The 16,597-nt window shown below is 41.2% G+C and overlaps 1 protein-coding gene across 1 annotated transcript in view; it reads left to right on the top strand.

The window, feature by feature from the left end:
- Window positions 1-16,597, top strand: part of CHD6 (chromodomain helicase DNA binding protein 6) — a 155,647-nt gene that overhangs the window by 4,407 nt on the left and 134,643 nt on the right. The window contains 2 exon segments of the mRNA XM_053890241.1: window positions 2,179-2,234; window positions 14,272-14,792. Coding sequence (XP_053746216.1) covers window positions 2,202-2,234; window positions 14,272-14,792 — 554 coding nt within the window. The 5' untranslated portion in view covers window positions 2,179-2,201.

Below are 16,597 nucleotides of genomic sequence, written 5' to 3' on the forward strand. Positions count from 1 at the left end.
TTAGTTTTGCTGATTGTTTCCTTTGCTATGCAGAGGCTTTTTATCTTGATGAGGTCCCAGTAGTTCATTTTTGCTTTTGTTTCCCTTGCCTCTGGAGACATGTTGAGTAAGAAGTTGCTGTGGCCGAGATGAAAGAGGTTTTTGCCTGCTTCTCCTCTAGGGTTTTGATGGCTTCCTGTCTTACATTGAGGTCTTTCATCCATTTTGACTTCTTTTGTGTGTATGGTGTAAGAAAGTGGTCCAGGTTCATTCTTCTGCATGTCACTGTCCAGTTTTCCCAGCACCACTTGCTGAAGAGACTGTCTTTATTCCATTGGATATTCTTTCCTGCTTTGTCAAAGATTAGTTGGCCATACGTTTGTGGGTCCATTTCTGGGTTCTCTATTCTGTTCCATTGATCTGAGGGTCTGTTCTTGTGCCAGTACCATACTGTCTTGATGATTCCAGCTTTGTAATACAGCTTCCAGTCTGGGATTGTGATACCTCCAGCTTTGGTTTTCTTTTTCAAGATTGTGTTGACTATTTGGGGTCTTTTCTGGTTCCACACAAATTTTAGGATTGTTTGTTCTAGCTCTGTGAAGAATGTTTGTGTTATTTTTGATATGGGTTGTGGAGTTTACGGTTTTCTTGAAGTGAATACTTGTTCCATCATCGTTTACTAACTTGACCTTCCCTTTTCTTGATTTGGCCAATTCTTTCTGCCCTCCTTCTTTTTCCCCTGATTCTGCCCACTTTGCAGCTTGTTAGCAACTTAGATGCTATGCTCATGAGCTTTTTATAGTTCTTCTTACAGAAAACCCCTCTGACTCTTGGAGGAAAAAAACCTAAGTGGACAGACACACACATCACATTCATCTGGATATAAGAAATAATTATGAACATAAGGATAATTATGTGTCTCTGGAATTGTTTCCTGAGGGAGCAGTGTTCTCTAGCTCTGTGAGATGTCCAGGAAATCAAAGTACAAAGTAAACATGAGGCGGTGTCTACATCCGGGCTAGAACTGGAAGCTGAGATTCTAGGATCCCTCCCTTGTTTGTATATGAGGAAGGTGAGTGCTTTAGACTTGGGCCAGTCTATTTAGTGATTCAGGCAGCCCCAAATTTCGGGTTTCTTCAGGTTCTTTGTGGTTCCCACAATGCCCCAATGCACTTCTCGACCTCCAGAGCCAAATTGCTGGGCTCTTATTGCTGTGGTGCTCAAAAGTCACTTACGAGAAAAAGTTCAGTGTCATCATGGGCATCATGGGCACACTCGGTGGAGATGGGGGCTTAAATCTGGGTACAGTAGAATCAGTCATTTAAAATCATACTAAATGTTGGAATGAAACTTATTTTGTCAAGTAATGTATGCACACGGTTTAAAATGTCAAATTGGGGGCGCCTGGGTGGCGCAGTCGGTTAAGCGTCCGACTTCAGCCAGGTCACGATCTCGCGGTCCGTGAGTTCGAGCCCCGCGTCAGGCTCTGGGCTGATGGCTCGGAGCCTGGAGCCTGTTTCCGATTCTGTGTCTCCCTCTCTCTCTGCCCCTCCCCCGTTCATGCTCTGTCTCTCTCTGTCCCAAAAATAAATAAAAAACGTTGGAAAAAAAAAATTTTTTTTTTAAATAAAAAAATAAATAAAATGTCAAATTGTATGGGGGGCATGTGATGAAATGCGAGGGTGACCTATCCTGTCTCACACCAGCTTCCCTCTCAGTCCTTCAGGAGAACTACTTTTAACTCTTTTAGCTCTCTCTTTTACTGTGTATATTTTAATTTTTTGATTTATCAGTAGTAGATATGATTTATTGATTTCCTTCCAGAAGAAATGAGGATAGTTTATTTTTACCCCCTCTCCTCCAATCCTCTTGGTATATTTTATGCCATTATGCCTCATAGCATTATTTTATGTCCCTCTTTTAGCTTCTTTTGTAATTTCATATGCTAGCATCTTTTATAACTTATTTTGTCTACAAAGATAGTGTCTTTTTGACTCCACCCATCTGAAGCAATAAATCAGGTAGGCTTAGGACCATACTCTGGGGGCTGGCTGTTGACTGTTGTTACAAGATTGTAAATATTCTGTAGAAGGAAACTCTCTTCTGTATTTTCCTCATGTGTCACAGTTAATCCTGAGATCACCTTAAATGTTTTATTTTGGATTTTACCATAATCTTTGGCTTTTTTATGTTTTACAGAAATAAGTAACTTCCTTCAATAGATGATAATGAAAATACAAAAGAAAGAGAAGCAGGTAAGTGATCACATATTTTTTTTAATTAAAAAATTTTTTTTATTTGAGAGAGAGAGAGAGCACAAATAGGGGAGAGGGTTAGCTAGAGAGGGAGAGAGAGAGAATCCCAAGCAGGCCCCACACTCAGCATGGAGCTGGACGTGGGGCTTGGACTCATGAACTGTGAGATCATGACCTTAGCTGAAATCAAGAGTCAGATGCTTAACTGACTGAGCCACCCGGGCACCCCTGTGATCAATTCTTTATAGTTTTTATGTATTCATCATTTTATTTGTTTGGTTAATCTAAAATCTATAAAATTTGTACTCATAATGATGTGTAGAAATTTCCTCCTAGACAAAGTAATAAACTAATTGGAAGGAAGTAAACATCAGCTATTGGGCATTTGGTTTCTTGAAGGGGAGGAGAATTGATAAAAACGTTTATGACCCTGTGTGACCCACCCTGCCAAGATCTTTTCCTTAGTTGGTGCTTCTGTGTTCCAGGTGGTTCCATATTCAAAGGAACCCAGAGACTCCAACCAGTGTGGTTCAGGGAGGTGAGAGGGGGGACCTCCCTCCGTCTCTTGGAAACATGCTACCTCTGATGGGCTATTTTGCTTTTACAGAATTGGAAGATAGCCTGGTAACTGGGAGTATCTGAACCCCTGCCCTTCACAGAGACCGTGTGAAGAGGTTGGGTGGGATCAGCCACTTTGCTTTCTGCTGCTAGGGAGCACCGACTAGTTAGATACAGGGTGACCTAGGGATATAGTTACAAGGATTATTCTCTGTTCTCTCCCAGTGGATAGGTCCTTGTGAAACCAAACCAAAACAAATTGTTTTAGGAAATAATTGACTCATTTGCTGCCAATTCTTAACAGGAAAAGTGGTGACTAAACGCTATCCACACACTGATTTCTTTGTATCCTGGCTCTGTAGCGCCATCAGCTGGTAGACAAACACTATAGAGAATGCAGCGCCATCTGAGGAATTTATCCTACTGGTAGACTCAGACATGTGTCAGATGGGTGAACAAAGGTTTTTCCTGCTGCTTTGTTTATAGAAGCAAAAATGGAAAGGAACCTGCATGTCCATCAGAAATGGGACTATTTAAATCATAGCACATCCATCTAGTAGAATATTAAGACCTCTGTTAAAAAGAACACATTAGTGAAGAGAACCCCAAGCCTTCAAAACTATTATCATTTATGATACACGGGCAGGTTTATATTTCTTAAAACATTCTGCATATTTAATGTTTTAAACATCCTTTAAGGTAAGCTTTTATTTCAGTAAAAACACTTTGTGGTTTGTTTTTTTTTTTTTTTTTTTTTTTTTTTTTTTTTGAGAGACAGAGCATGAGTAGGGGAGGGGCAGAGAGAGAGGGAGACACAGAATCTGAAGCAGGCTCCAGGTTCCGAGCTGTCAGCACAGAACCCGACACGAGGCTTGAACCCACGAACCGTGAGATCATGACCTGAGCTGAAGTCGGATGCTTATCCAACTGAGCCACCCAGGTGCCCTTCAGTAAAAATACTCTTTACCGAAATTATACCAACATGAATTCAGGTTTCTTTCTCTTGAGATTTTACTGGTTCATATTAAGACCTTAATGTGTCAGCCAGCTATTACGCAGCTTAGGTTAGATGAGTTTTCACTTAGTAGTGTTGATCAACGGGGTGGAATTCATACTTAAAAGTTGGTATTAGCTGTGATAGGGGAGCAAGTGAATTAAGTGGAGCCACTTCCAGGAGGAATCGATCCTGCTTCTCTCAGGTGCAGGTGATAGGCCATGCTGGTGACTAAACTGTGACTAAACTGGTTGCAGAGCACGAAAATAGAAAATTCCCTTTGTGCCAAAGCAATCCATAGGTACCAGCATTGAGCATGTGCATAGAGACAGAGAGGAGGCCCATGTTCTAGAATGAACTTGGGCTTTGATTCTGGTAGATAGAATTGAAACTAGCTACCACTTTGCTGTGTAACTTTGGACAAGTTCACACCTTTTTTCTATCATTTGAGTGGGAGCAATCATATGTGCCTCACAAGGTATTGAATTAAATGGGATAACTCATCAAGTGTTTGCCATTCAGTGTGTCAGTGGCAAGGAAATCATCCAGTAGAATGAGAAAATTAACCACCAAAGTTTGTCCTTTCCCTTAACCATGTTTTTAAAGTGTTAGAAGTAACAGCAGGGCACCTGGCTGGCTCAGTCAGTTAAGCATCTGACTCTTGATTGCAGCTCGGATCATGATCTTTTGGTTTGTGAGTTCAAGCCCTGCATGTTCCGTGCTGAGAGTGTGGAGCCTGCTTGGATTCTCTGTCTCTCCCCGCCCTTCCCCTGCTCATGCATGCACGTGTGCACTCTCTCTCTCAAAATAAATAAACTTAAAAAAAAAAAAAAAGAAGTAACAGCAAATAAAGTGTCCACTCTTTAAAAACCCTCATTCCTATAAATTCTTTTTTTCTCTTCTCTGGAGGAAAATGACATGTAAATACATTCTGTTCTTGAAAATTACTCATTTCCTTGTCCAAAATTTTATCAAGGTAAATTAAACCGAGATGAAAGATTTTGTAAGTTAATCAAAACTTGGTAATAAATAATCATACTACTGTTTAACCAGAAAGGACATAGCAAGAGTAGTGTGCCAAGAACAAAGGGTTTAGAGATTGACTGTACTGCCTAAAGAAGTGTTGCAAGAAAAATAGACTTTTATAATAAAACATTTAAGAATGAGTCATCAGGGGCTATAGTCTTTTATCTATATCAAAAAATAAACTTTTTTTCCTAAGAAATCTATATATATATTTTAATCCCTAAAAAGACTAAGCAGTATTATGCAGAAAAACGTCTTGCAAGAGGAATAAAATGTGAATTCTAATCATTGAAAACTTGTAGCACTACTGACGCATAGTGCAGCTAGAAGTACTTCTGTGTGTGTGTGTGTGTGTGTGTGTGTGTGTGTGTGTGTGTTTTAAGTTTATTTATTTATTTTGAGAGAGACAGAGAAAGTGAATGAGTTGGGGAGGGACAGAGAGAGAGGGAGAGAATTGCAAGCAGGCTCCGCACTGTCAGCACAGAGCACGGTGTGGGGCTTGAACCCACAAATCGTGAGATCATGACCTGAACCAAAACCAAGAATTGGATGTTTAATCAAAACTGAGCCACTCAGGCACTCCTAAAAGTACTTCTTTGGAAGGGAATAGATCCATTGCTGATGTGAGCAGTGACAAACCTATGGTAAGGAAATACTCATTTGTATTCATCCCAGCTTCCTTGTGTGGTACTGAGAGAAGTACAAAGTATGATAAATAATTATTTGATATAAGATGCAGGTAAGAGGGTTTGGGGGGGCACAAATCCAATGTAGAGGAAGGTTTATAAGCATGAACACAATAGGAATAGGTAATACTGTGAATAGGAGTAAAACTTGGAGCTGTGACCAGGAAGTTAACTCAGACTTGCAGTAATTATGGGAGAACCTTCTGTCCACACCCCAGGACCTTAGTGTGGAGTACTATTTTGGGTGGTGACCTACGATAAACTAAGATAAAAAGCATGGTGGATTTAGCTGGCCACCAAATTCCCAAAAGTGTTGGTCCTACCTGTTCTTTAGTAGGGGGAGGTGAAGATTTGAATCCCGAGGATGGTGCATGTAACACTAATAAGAGATCAGCAGATTATGACCCACAGTTCAGAGTAGTGAAAGATAAATAGCACAGTTGATCATATGGATGAATAATTCATTTCTTAGACTTTTCAGTGTCACCCTGCAGAGGGTCTTAAGGGCTAATACTAGTCAGACCTTCCATTTGGTTTGAACATGCCTAAAGAGGGAGTGTTAGTAAATTGCTTAGTAGAACCAGGATTTTAAACAGCCTCACCCTGGAGTCATGTTTCAAAAGGACTTAAAATGGACTGTATCCAAATTCTCCCTCTTCCAAAGAAAGCAATCTGAGCCTTGAATCCTTTTCTCTATGTTTTGACATACCTTGACAGACTTTTGTTGTCATAATTTGTTCTGTGTTCTGAAACATACTTGAGAAGCCAGAGTATAGTGACCAGGATGGTAAAAGAACATTGACTTATTTTGGGGCGCCTGGGTGGCTCAGTCGGTTAAGCATCCGACTTCAGCTCAGGTCATGATCTCACAGTTCATGGGTCCGAGTCCTGCGTCAGGCTCTGTGCTGACAGCTCAGAGCCTGGAGCCTGCTTCGGATTCTGTGTCTTTCTCTCTCTGCCCCTCCCCTGCTCATGCTCTGTCTCTGTCACTCTCTCAAAAATAAATAAATAAATAAATAAATAAATAAATAAATAAATAAATAAATAAACATTGACTCATTTCATATGAAGTATGAGTATGATGGATGAAACTACGATTATGTAGCCTAAAGAAGGGAAGGTTTAGGGGCTTCTGGCATGCAACTCTTGATCTTAGGGATTGTGAGTTTGAGCCCTCCATTGGTGTAGAGATCACTTAAAAATAAAGTCTTTTTTTTTTTTAAAGGGAAGATTTTTTTTTTTAATATAAGAAATTTATTGTCAAATTGGTTTCCATACAACACCCAGTGCTCATCCCAACAGGTGCCCTCCTCAATACCCATCACCTACCCTCCCCTCCCTCCCACCCCCCATCAACCCTCAGTTTGTTCTCAGTTTTTAAGGGTCTCTTATGCTTTGGCTCTCTCCCACTCTAACCTCTTTTTTTTTTTTTCCTTCCCCTCCCCCATGGGTTCCTGTTAAGTTTCTCAGGATCCACATAAGAGGGAACACATATGGTATCTGTCTTTCTCTGTATGGCTTATTTCACTTAGCATAACATTCTCCAGTTCCATGCACATTGCTACAAAGGGCCATATTTCATTCTTTCTCATTGCCACGTGGTACTCCATTGTGTATATAAACCACAATTTCTTTATCCATTCATCAGTTGATGGACATTTAGGCTCTTTCCATAATTTGGCTATTGTTGAGAGAGTGCTGCTATAAACATTGGGATACGAGTGCCCCTATGCATCAGTACTTCTGTATCCTTGGGTAAATTCCTCGCAGTGCTATTGCTGGGTCATAGGATAGATCTATTTTTAATTTTTTGAGGGACCTCCACCCTGTTTTCCAGAGCGGCTGCACCAGTTTGCATTCCCACCAACGGTGCAAGAGGGTTCCCATTTCTCCACATCCTCTCCAGCATCTATAGTCTCCTGATTTGTTCATTTTGGCCACTCTGACTGGCATGAGGTGATATCTGAGTGTGGTTTTGATTTGTATTTTAAAAAGGAAGATTTAAAAGCATCCTGTAGAGAAAAGGGATTTAAATGTATCTGTTGCTGAACCTGTGGATGCAAATGGTTACATGGAGAGCATTAACTGGAGGATAGGCCAAGGCACTTATTGTTTCCTCTGCTTATTCCCTGTCAGCATCTAAATTTAATAATCTACCTGCCCCCAGTTTTTGTTACTGCCTGGAATTAACAAGGTTTAGATTGACTTTGCAGATCTGGAGAATTCAGATTTCTAATACTCTTGGAACATCATAAGAGAAAAACCCCCCTCCCCCCCAGTTTTAAATGCGAAAATATGATAATAGAGTTGGGGACTAGAAATGACAGATTCTGGGATTTTGGTGAGAGACAGTTGGCAAACCTGTCCACCACTCTTCAGTCCTTAACTTACCAGCTTCTCCACAGCATGCAATGCCTATAATCATTGTGTCTTCAAGTGCTCTCATCTTCTGGCTTCTGTGACACTCACACTTTCTTTTCCCCACCACATCACTGACCTGATTGCCCCCTCTCACCCTCTCTCTAGGTTCCTCCTCTGGGGGCCCTTAAACATCAGTGTTTGTCAGGTTTTGGTCCTGTTCTTTTTCTTTGTCCATTCATTCTTCCTGGGTAGTCTCATTCATTCTTATAAAAATGACTCTTGGAAAGTATACCTGAGAGCCTCCTGGACACCACTCCCTGCATTATCATCAGATGCCTGAAACTGATCTTTCCTCCTCCTGGTGCTGACCAGCTGTGACTACATGTGGAGCCACGTCAGGGTCAGAATGCCTGCTTTATCACCCAGAGCACAGGACTCCTGGGTGAAGAGAGATGGAATATTCTAAATGGAGGAGGAAACAGGACACACACACACAGTTGGACTTTGTTCCTGGGTCTTGCTCACCCAGCAAAGCTCTGTTTGCCAGATGACTGAGCCCAGCACAATGGCAGTGTAATAAAGGCGAGGATATGTGGGGTTTTCGCCGGTAGTGTATCCCACAGTCAGGTAACCATAGGGAATATTCTTTCAGAAGACAGTGAAGGTGAAAGAGTAAGGCACTCCTCTTTTTTTTTTTTTTTTTTTTTTTTTTTTTTGCACTCCTCATTTTAATTGGAAAATAACAATTGCCACCTGAAATGTCTGCACACCAACTCATTCATAATAGTAGCAGTTCTTTGTATTTTCATTTTTATTGTTTGGACTTTAAAAGTCACAAGGTCTCAAATTTAAATAAGCTTTTCTACTCATTTTTATGTTTAGCTAATTTCTCGATATTAATTAAGTCTGAACATAGAACATTGTCCCCTTCCTACTGGAGAAGATGGAAGAGCTTGAGGCAGGCAACAGCAGCAGCTGGCTGGGCCGTACTCACCATCAGGTTCAAGGTGCATATGGAGGGCGTGCAGGGGGCCTTCGGGCTTGAGTGCAAAGAGCACTGTCTTTGTCCAGCACTCAGTCAAATGTGGTCACAGTGCCAGCGCCTCCCATATTCTGCCTTTGATTCCTGAATCGTGGTAATTTGGAGGAGTGTAAATTTTCTGGCAAAACAGCCTTTCCTGTTCATTATTAAAGTATTTAAAATTTTTCTATTATATACCTGTGAAAATATTTTGGGGCGCCTGGGTGGCTCAGTCGGTTGAGTGTCCCACTTCGGATCAGGTCATGATCTCTTGGTTCCTGAGTTCAAGCCCCGTGTCGGGCTCAGAGCCTGGAACCTGCTTCAGATTCTGTGTCTCCCTGTGTCTCTGCTCCTTCCCCGCTCATGCTTGCTCTCTCTCTCTCTTTCTCTCTCTCAAAAATAAACATAACAATTTTTAAAAGATATTTTTATTACAAGTATTGTGAAAGTAATATCCTTGTTACTGTTTAGAAAAATTAAGCAACCAAATTTCCACAGCCTTAAATGAATACTATTCACTTTTTGTTGATTTTCTTCCATTCGTTCTTTTATACACAGGAATTTGTTGTTTTCATTTTGTTTACATGCACAATTTTGTAGACTTCTCCTTTGTTTTTCAAATTGAAAACACTCATTTCATCCAGTAATCATATGATTGAGATTTACTGTAAGCCACAAAGATAGTGGGGAATCCACAGTCACTGCCTCATGATGCTTACATTCTAGTTATGGGAGACAGAAACAAAAACTCTCAGGAAAGAAAAAAAGAAGGGAATGTTACCTATAGTCTTGTCACCCAGACATAATGATGGTTAATATCTGATACGTGTCCTAAATTTATTTTTAAAAACTGGTGTTGATAAATAGCATTTTTAAAAAATAAACCAGAGAGGGCGCCTGGATGGCTCATTCGGTTGAGAGTCCGACTTTGGCTCAGGTCATGATCTCACGGTTCATGGGTTTGAGCCCCACATAGGCTTTGTGCTGTCAGCAGAGTCTGCTTCAAATTCTCTGTCCCCCTCTCTCTCTGCCCCTTCCTGCTTGTGTGCTCTCTCTCTCTCTTAAAAAAAATTTTTTTTTAAACAATAAAAATGGGATTAGATCATAGATTTTTTTTTTTGCCCACTTTCCAACATGTTGTGGACTTTTTTTTATGTCAACTAAAACTTTGTAATTAATAATATATAATACAATAATGTCACAATGGCTGTATAATACTGTTCCATATAATGGATATGCTATTAATTTAAACATTTTACTAAAGATTGACCAATAGGTTATTTATAGTTTTTTCCTTTATTAAAAATTCTGCATCAGATATTCTGTCTTTGGAGTACCTAAATATTTCCTTAATTTATGTTGTAAAAGAGAAATTGCTCAGTTTAAAAGCATATCCATAATTAAAATTTTAATATTGTTAACACATGCCCCTGCAAAAAAGGCTTTTTAATACTTGATGCAGCTGTCAGCAACATATGAGCGGACCATTTTCGTTATATTCTTATATTGGACTTTTAAAAATTGAGATGTAATTCACATACTGTAAATTCTACTATACTTTTAAATTGTGCAACTCACTGGTTTTTAGTGTAGTCCCAAGATTGTGGAAAGATCACCACTATTTGATGCCAGAACATTTTTATCACCCCCAGAAGAAACCATATGCATGTTAGCAGACACTCCTCATTTCCTCTTCCCCCAGGCCCTAGCAACCACTAATTTACTTCTTGTCTCTGTGGATATGCCTATTCTGGGCATTTCATATAAATGGAATTGTACAATATGTAGTCTTTTGTACCTGGCTTCTTTCACTTAGCATAATGTTTTCAAGGTCTATCTGTGTTGTACCATGGATGATTTTCTTAATTAAAGTCTATTTTGACTTTCAAGTACTTCAGTGATTCTTGGGGAAATAACTCAGGTTTGTCCTTAAATCTGTTTGGGAACCATTGACCTACGCCATAATATCTCCATTGGTTCTTAAATCCTTTACAGTTGACCCAAATCTAGTTTATCTGGATTCATATGTTTAAGTGTCTTTTCCAGGAATATCCTAGGTTGCTAATTTTGAATCAGCAAAGTGGGTTTTATTGCTAACGGTGTGGTTTATGAGCTAGCATTGTTGGATGTCTTTTTTTTATCAGTTTTCCTCTCCATTTCATCTTATGTTCTAGGTGCTTATCTCTATTTAGTAAATTGTCAATATAATGTAAATTATTGGTGGTGTCGTGGTCCATCATCTCCAATCCATTCCCTTTGGGGCCATTTTTGAAGTGGTGATTTAATGTCCTTCTTGGTAGAAACTGAAACAATTTATTAAGGCTCTTTGTCTTTTCTCCACTGACCTTGAGACAAATGAAAAATATTTTTTGTCATATTTTTTAAATTCTCAACAGACATCTTTTCCAAGCCCCCAACAAGGTGCCTTGAAAAATAAAAATATTCCTGGTGTATTATTGACTTTGGAGATTATAATTTTATATTTTTTTAATACTGATAATCTGTCTTTTGGGATACTTCTAACTTTTTGGAAACATTGACTTAATTGTGCTGCATTTCTTGGGACTCCCTACTTCCTATAGGATGTCCAGCTCTGCCACTCCCTGGAATATAACCTTTTGACAAGTTGCTTCATCTCTCTGACCCAATTATCTTATCTATAAAATGAGGGGTAGAGTAGATGACTATTTGTGATTCCTCAGAATGGAATTGCTGCAATGACAGGTATTTGCATGTTTATGTTTCTAAAGAACTACCTGAACTTTTCCCCAACTGGTTGTATAGGTCTTTATATTTAACATTTCTCACCAAGTCTAATCATACTGGTCTGGTGGCCTAGCAGTCATTAATGGTTTCTGGGGATGTAGGTCATAAAATGTTCAGTGAAATGAGTGTGAGCTTTTGGGCAGAAGGTCCAGGTCCAAGTTCCTCCACTTACTAGGTATATGTGTGTGAGTACCTCATCTAACATCAGTAATCTTCTGTTTCTTTGTACACAAAATAGGTGTCTTTACACTAACCTTTTAGGATTTTTGTAAAGATGGGAGATATCATGGAGCATGCTTTGCATAATTCCAGGTAGATCCTTATGATTTGTGTCCCATAAATGTTAGCTGTTGCTATTGTTCTTGACTAATGATTGAGTGTCCAGTTTCTACAACCTATCTCCATCCGCCTCAGCTTTGGAGGGCCCTAGCCTTCAAAAGATAGACCTTGAGATGAGGTATGAGTTGAAAAGAGTGTCCCACTTTTATCTACAGAGTGTTGCCTTGGTGGAATTAGGACTTTAATGTGTTCTCTTTGAAAACCTCTTTAATAAACTAACCTGTATCTCTTGCTTTTTTAGTGTGTCCACCCTTGCATGTGAAGCAAATACTTGTGTCCTGAGGGTCAGGTGTCCCTGGCACAGAATTCAGTAACATCCCAGGGACGGCAGTGTACTCTTAAGATCTGAGCTTTAATTAGGTGCCTATTATGCACCTCTGAGGTTCTTGTTGCCTTGTTTTTTCTTTTTCTCTTCTTTTTTTTCCTTTTTATTGTGGTAAAAAAATATATAACCATCTACATGTAAAAAAAGTTACCATCTTGAGCACTTTCTTGTATTTGATTTTAAATTCCTTTTAAGTTTGCTTAGCTTCTCCTTTTTCCAAGCCATCCTAAGAACTGAATCAGCAGTGAGGTAGTCAAACTGAATTTTCTTTTTTCTTTTCTTTTCTTTTCTTTTCTTTTCTTTTCTTTTCTTTTCTTTTCTTTTCTTTTCTTTTCTTTCATAGTGAATGCTGCCAGAATGACCAGTTCTTTCTGGATTTAGGCTTGTTTATGAGGCTGGACTTTATTTATGATAAAGATACAAAAAAATTCTTCTTTTCTTTCATCTTTTTCTCCTGAGATTCTCAGTGTTATGTTTGGGAGTATTGGCCTAGGGTAGGGAGCTGGAAGGCACAGAAGGGGGACCATGCAGCTGAATTTTGAACTCCATCACTCCTAGGGTGGGCCAGGAAGTCTGAGCACAGATCGGGTAACCAGAACACTGGAAGGAAGCCACGCCACCTAGGCAAGTGTCTGTGCCCTTCAGCACACGCCAGGCCTCTTGTTAAGGGAGCAGACTATTCACAAATGGTGCTGTTCCTAAGCCATCATGCAAAGATGATTGTAGTTGGCTTCCTGGAAAGCCTGCTTGTCCCTCCCAGGCTCTCCTTGAGTTATTTCTTTGTTCCTGATCCAGAGGGGTGCTGTTCCTGAAACCAGCACCCACAGTATCAGATTATTGCCAGCCTTAGCTTGGTTACGAAATGACAGATGTACTGTGATACCAGACCTGAAAGTATGAGATGTGACTTCTACTTCCAAAGGGATGTTTCCTGAGAGTGGTCACCTCGGGGAAGCTGTACCTTTAATGGTGCTCAAAAACAGCTTCAGAACTTCCTTTTTTAGGAAGATGCCTTCAGCATCTGTGACACATTCTTTCTTAATGGCATCTATCATAATAAAGCTTTCCCCTGTAGGGGCAGTTGTTTTTTTGTAAGTGGCCAAAGGTTATTTGGTGCTGAGTCTGGAGGCTTAGATGATCATGCAGAGGAACAGCACCTTTAGTTAAAAGTAAAAGATGTAGTTTTAGAATTTTTAAAAAATTTAAAAAATGTTTTTTATTCATTTTTGAGAGAGAGAGAGAGAGAGAGAGACATACAACGAGCAGGGAAGGGGCAGAGAAAGAAGGAGACACAGAATCTGAAGCAGGCTCCAGGCTCTGAGCTGTCAGCGCAGAGCCCAACATGGGGCTCGAACTCATGAGCCATGAGATCATGACCTGAGCCAAAGTCTGACGCTTAACCGACTGAGCCACCCAGGTACCCCTGAAAGATGTAGTTTTCTTGTTGAAAGTCAAACCAGCTGATTGTTGGTGCTGCCTGAAGATACATGAGAGCAAAGATGTGGGGAGATAAAGCAGCACACTGAGATTGTCCCTGCATCCTTGTCATCCAGTGATGCCACTTGTATTTAGGAGCATATATGAACAGAACTTTTGTGTATCAGTATGAGAAATGCCATTCTGGGTAAGAACTGTGTGCCTAGGATCTAGAGGTATTTTGTGGGGACACCACTGTTGTCGCCTGTACTAGACATGGGGCTCAGATTTTAGCACATAACAACTCCTTGAGAGTTGTTTTTTCACATGCAATTTTTGTATATGGTAACGGTGGCTTGGTGCAGAGGCAGACACAAAGTATGTCCTGGTTGCCACTGTCTCCCCAAGACCTGGCACGTGAGGAGCTAGCACGTGATAGGAATTCAGTAAACGTTGAACAGATCCATAGATTCAAACTTCATAATGCTCTTTCGTATGAAGCATGCATTGGGAAACTAACAAGCTCGTTTCTCTCTCTTTCACAGTTGTCAAGTTTAAAAGTTCTGAATCACTCTCCAATGTCTGATGCCTCTGTCAATTTTGACTACAAATCCCCCTCCCCGTTTGACCATGGCACTGATCAGGAAGAGAAGATCGAAGATGTTGCCAGTCACTGTCTGCCTCAGAAGGACCTGTATGCTGCTGAAGAGGAAGCTGAGACCCTTTTTCCTAGGAAAATGACATCCCATAACGGGATGGAGGACAGTGGAGGAGGAGGCACCGGAGTAAAGAAGAAAAGGAAGAAAAAGGACCCGGGAGAGCAAGAGGGGGCAGCGAAGGGAAGCAAGGACAGGGAGCCCAAGCCAAAGAGGAAGCGAGAGCCTAGAGAGCCAAAGGAAGCCCGGAAGGCCAAGGAGCCCAAGAGGGCCAAGGAGCCCAAGGAGCCCAAGCAGAAGGATGGCGTCAAGAAAGCACGGAAGCCCCGGGAGGCCTCCGGTACCAAGGAGGCCAAAGAGAAGAGGAGTGGCGTGGACTCTGCAGCCAGGACGAAGTCCAAGAAAGCCAGGTGCGTGTCCCTTTCTGCCCGCTTGGAGCACTTGGCTCTGCCTGCACACAAAGGTTTGCTTTGGGCCTTCCTCTAGCCCTCAGACATAACTTTACCACTGTCATCCAAAATGAGCTACTCTCCCCTCCTAAGACAGAAAGATAACCTTAATACTGGCCCTGCAATTTCTGGCCATTCCTTTTGGATTAAGAAGAATTAAAATACTGTCACACACAAAGGGTGTAAGGGAAGGGACGTCAGAGGTACGACGCAGGGCTGGCAGCGGTTTGGGGGACGGGAGCAGTGTGGAGTGGCAGAGGGGCAGCTGTTGGAGGTGCCCGGACCTGGGAATTTGTGTGCGGGCAGTCCGGGAGAGCTGTGCACAGACAGGGAACACCTGCTCAGCCTCCTGCAGCCACAAGCTCTCTAGTGTGGGACTGCTCCTGGTCCATTTCTCTCCCTCTGTGTCTAACACAGTGCCTGACGTGTCAACAGGTGCTTGGGAAATGAGGAGTGAAAGAGACTAGTGGAGACCACAGTGACTGTAGAGAGATCGGAAGGTGTGGATACGCATTCACTGCAGGGTGGGTGGTAAGGGTCCTGGTTAGAGATCCCATCAGGATCCAGATGTACTCTTCACTCCGTATTGGTCACCTGTATACAAATGGAATGGTTTTCATTTTGTCTCTTTCTAAATTCTTTGTGGAGAACATTATATTTAAGCTTTCTGAGGAAATGTGAAACAAAAAATACATAATCTCTATATACTTAAAAGGAATTTAAGTTTCTAAAACCTAAGTGCAGTGGCAGGATGTAGACCAGGAGCACCCATAAAAGCACAGAGACTGGTATGAACACTCACATAAAGTATTTAGACCATCAGACCCGTGTGGGGTCAGGCATTTAGGAAGTAAGCTTTAAAGAGAAGAAAGCATTTTGGGTGATTTGTGCTGCGACAAGGAATTTACTATATGGTTCAGTTCATTTTCAGAAGGACAGTTTGTTGGGAGCAGATGGATAATTTCATAATCCAAGTGCAAACTGCCTTATAATATTCATTCCCTTCTGCCCCACAGGGGGTTTTATCTTTTGTCCATTGGAAAGGCTTGTGGGGGATCCCGGGAATGTAGTTTACAGACAGCGGACCTAAAGTACCTTACAGAAGGTCAAGAGAGGCATGTAAAAATCAGGATTCTCACAAAGGGAAACTTATGGGCTGTTTCTCAGTGAACCCAGTGAGCATGTTCTGATCTCTGATGCGTGTGTGAGGTAGCATAGTGAGTCTCTGTCTTCTGCCATAATTTTCATCTGCAAGTTGCTTGGGAGAAGCAGAAGGGGTTCTTCAGGGCGCTAGCACATGTGAGGGAGAATCAGATGTGAGCTAGTGGGGTGGCTTAGAGAACAAAGAGGAGTCCCTGAGTCCTTAGAATTGGGGTAACTGGAGGAGGGTTCTCACAGCTTTGCTGAGGACTCTGGTTGGTTTGTAGAAGGCCATAGAACGCCATAGGTATCTGAGCTCACTAGCTCTGGTCTCTGGTACTTACCTGCTTAAAGGACTTCTGTGTGGGCTGTGGAACAAGGGAATAAGTATATAGACATTGCTGTAAATTCCATTTGGGGGCCATAAGAGGCATTTCACAAAAGAAGTTTGGGTGTCCTATATGTGTGTAGCAATACTAAGGGAACCTGATTGTGATCAATTGTAAGTGACGTGGAGAAGTGCTTGGTAGTCTTTTCAGGGGCTGCTAACTTCTGACATCAGAAGACACCCTTTGCGAGGATGTTGATAGAGCTGGTTACCTCTCAGCAGTGTGGGCAAGTTACAT

This window comes from Panthera pardus, unplaced genomic scaffold, assembly GCF_024362965.1.
Source record: "Panthera pardus isolate Hobbes unplaced genomic scaffold, ASM2436296v1 HiC_scaffold_25, whole genome shotgun sequence".
NCBI lineage: Eukaryota > Metazoa > Chordata > Mammalia > Carnivora > Felidae > Panthera > Panthera pardus.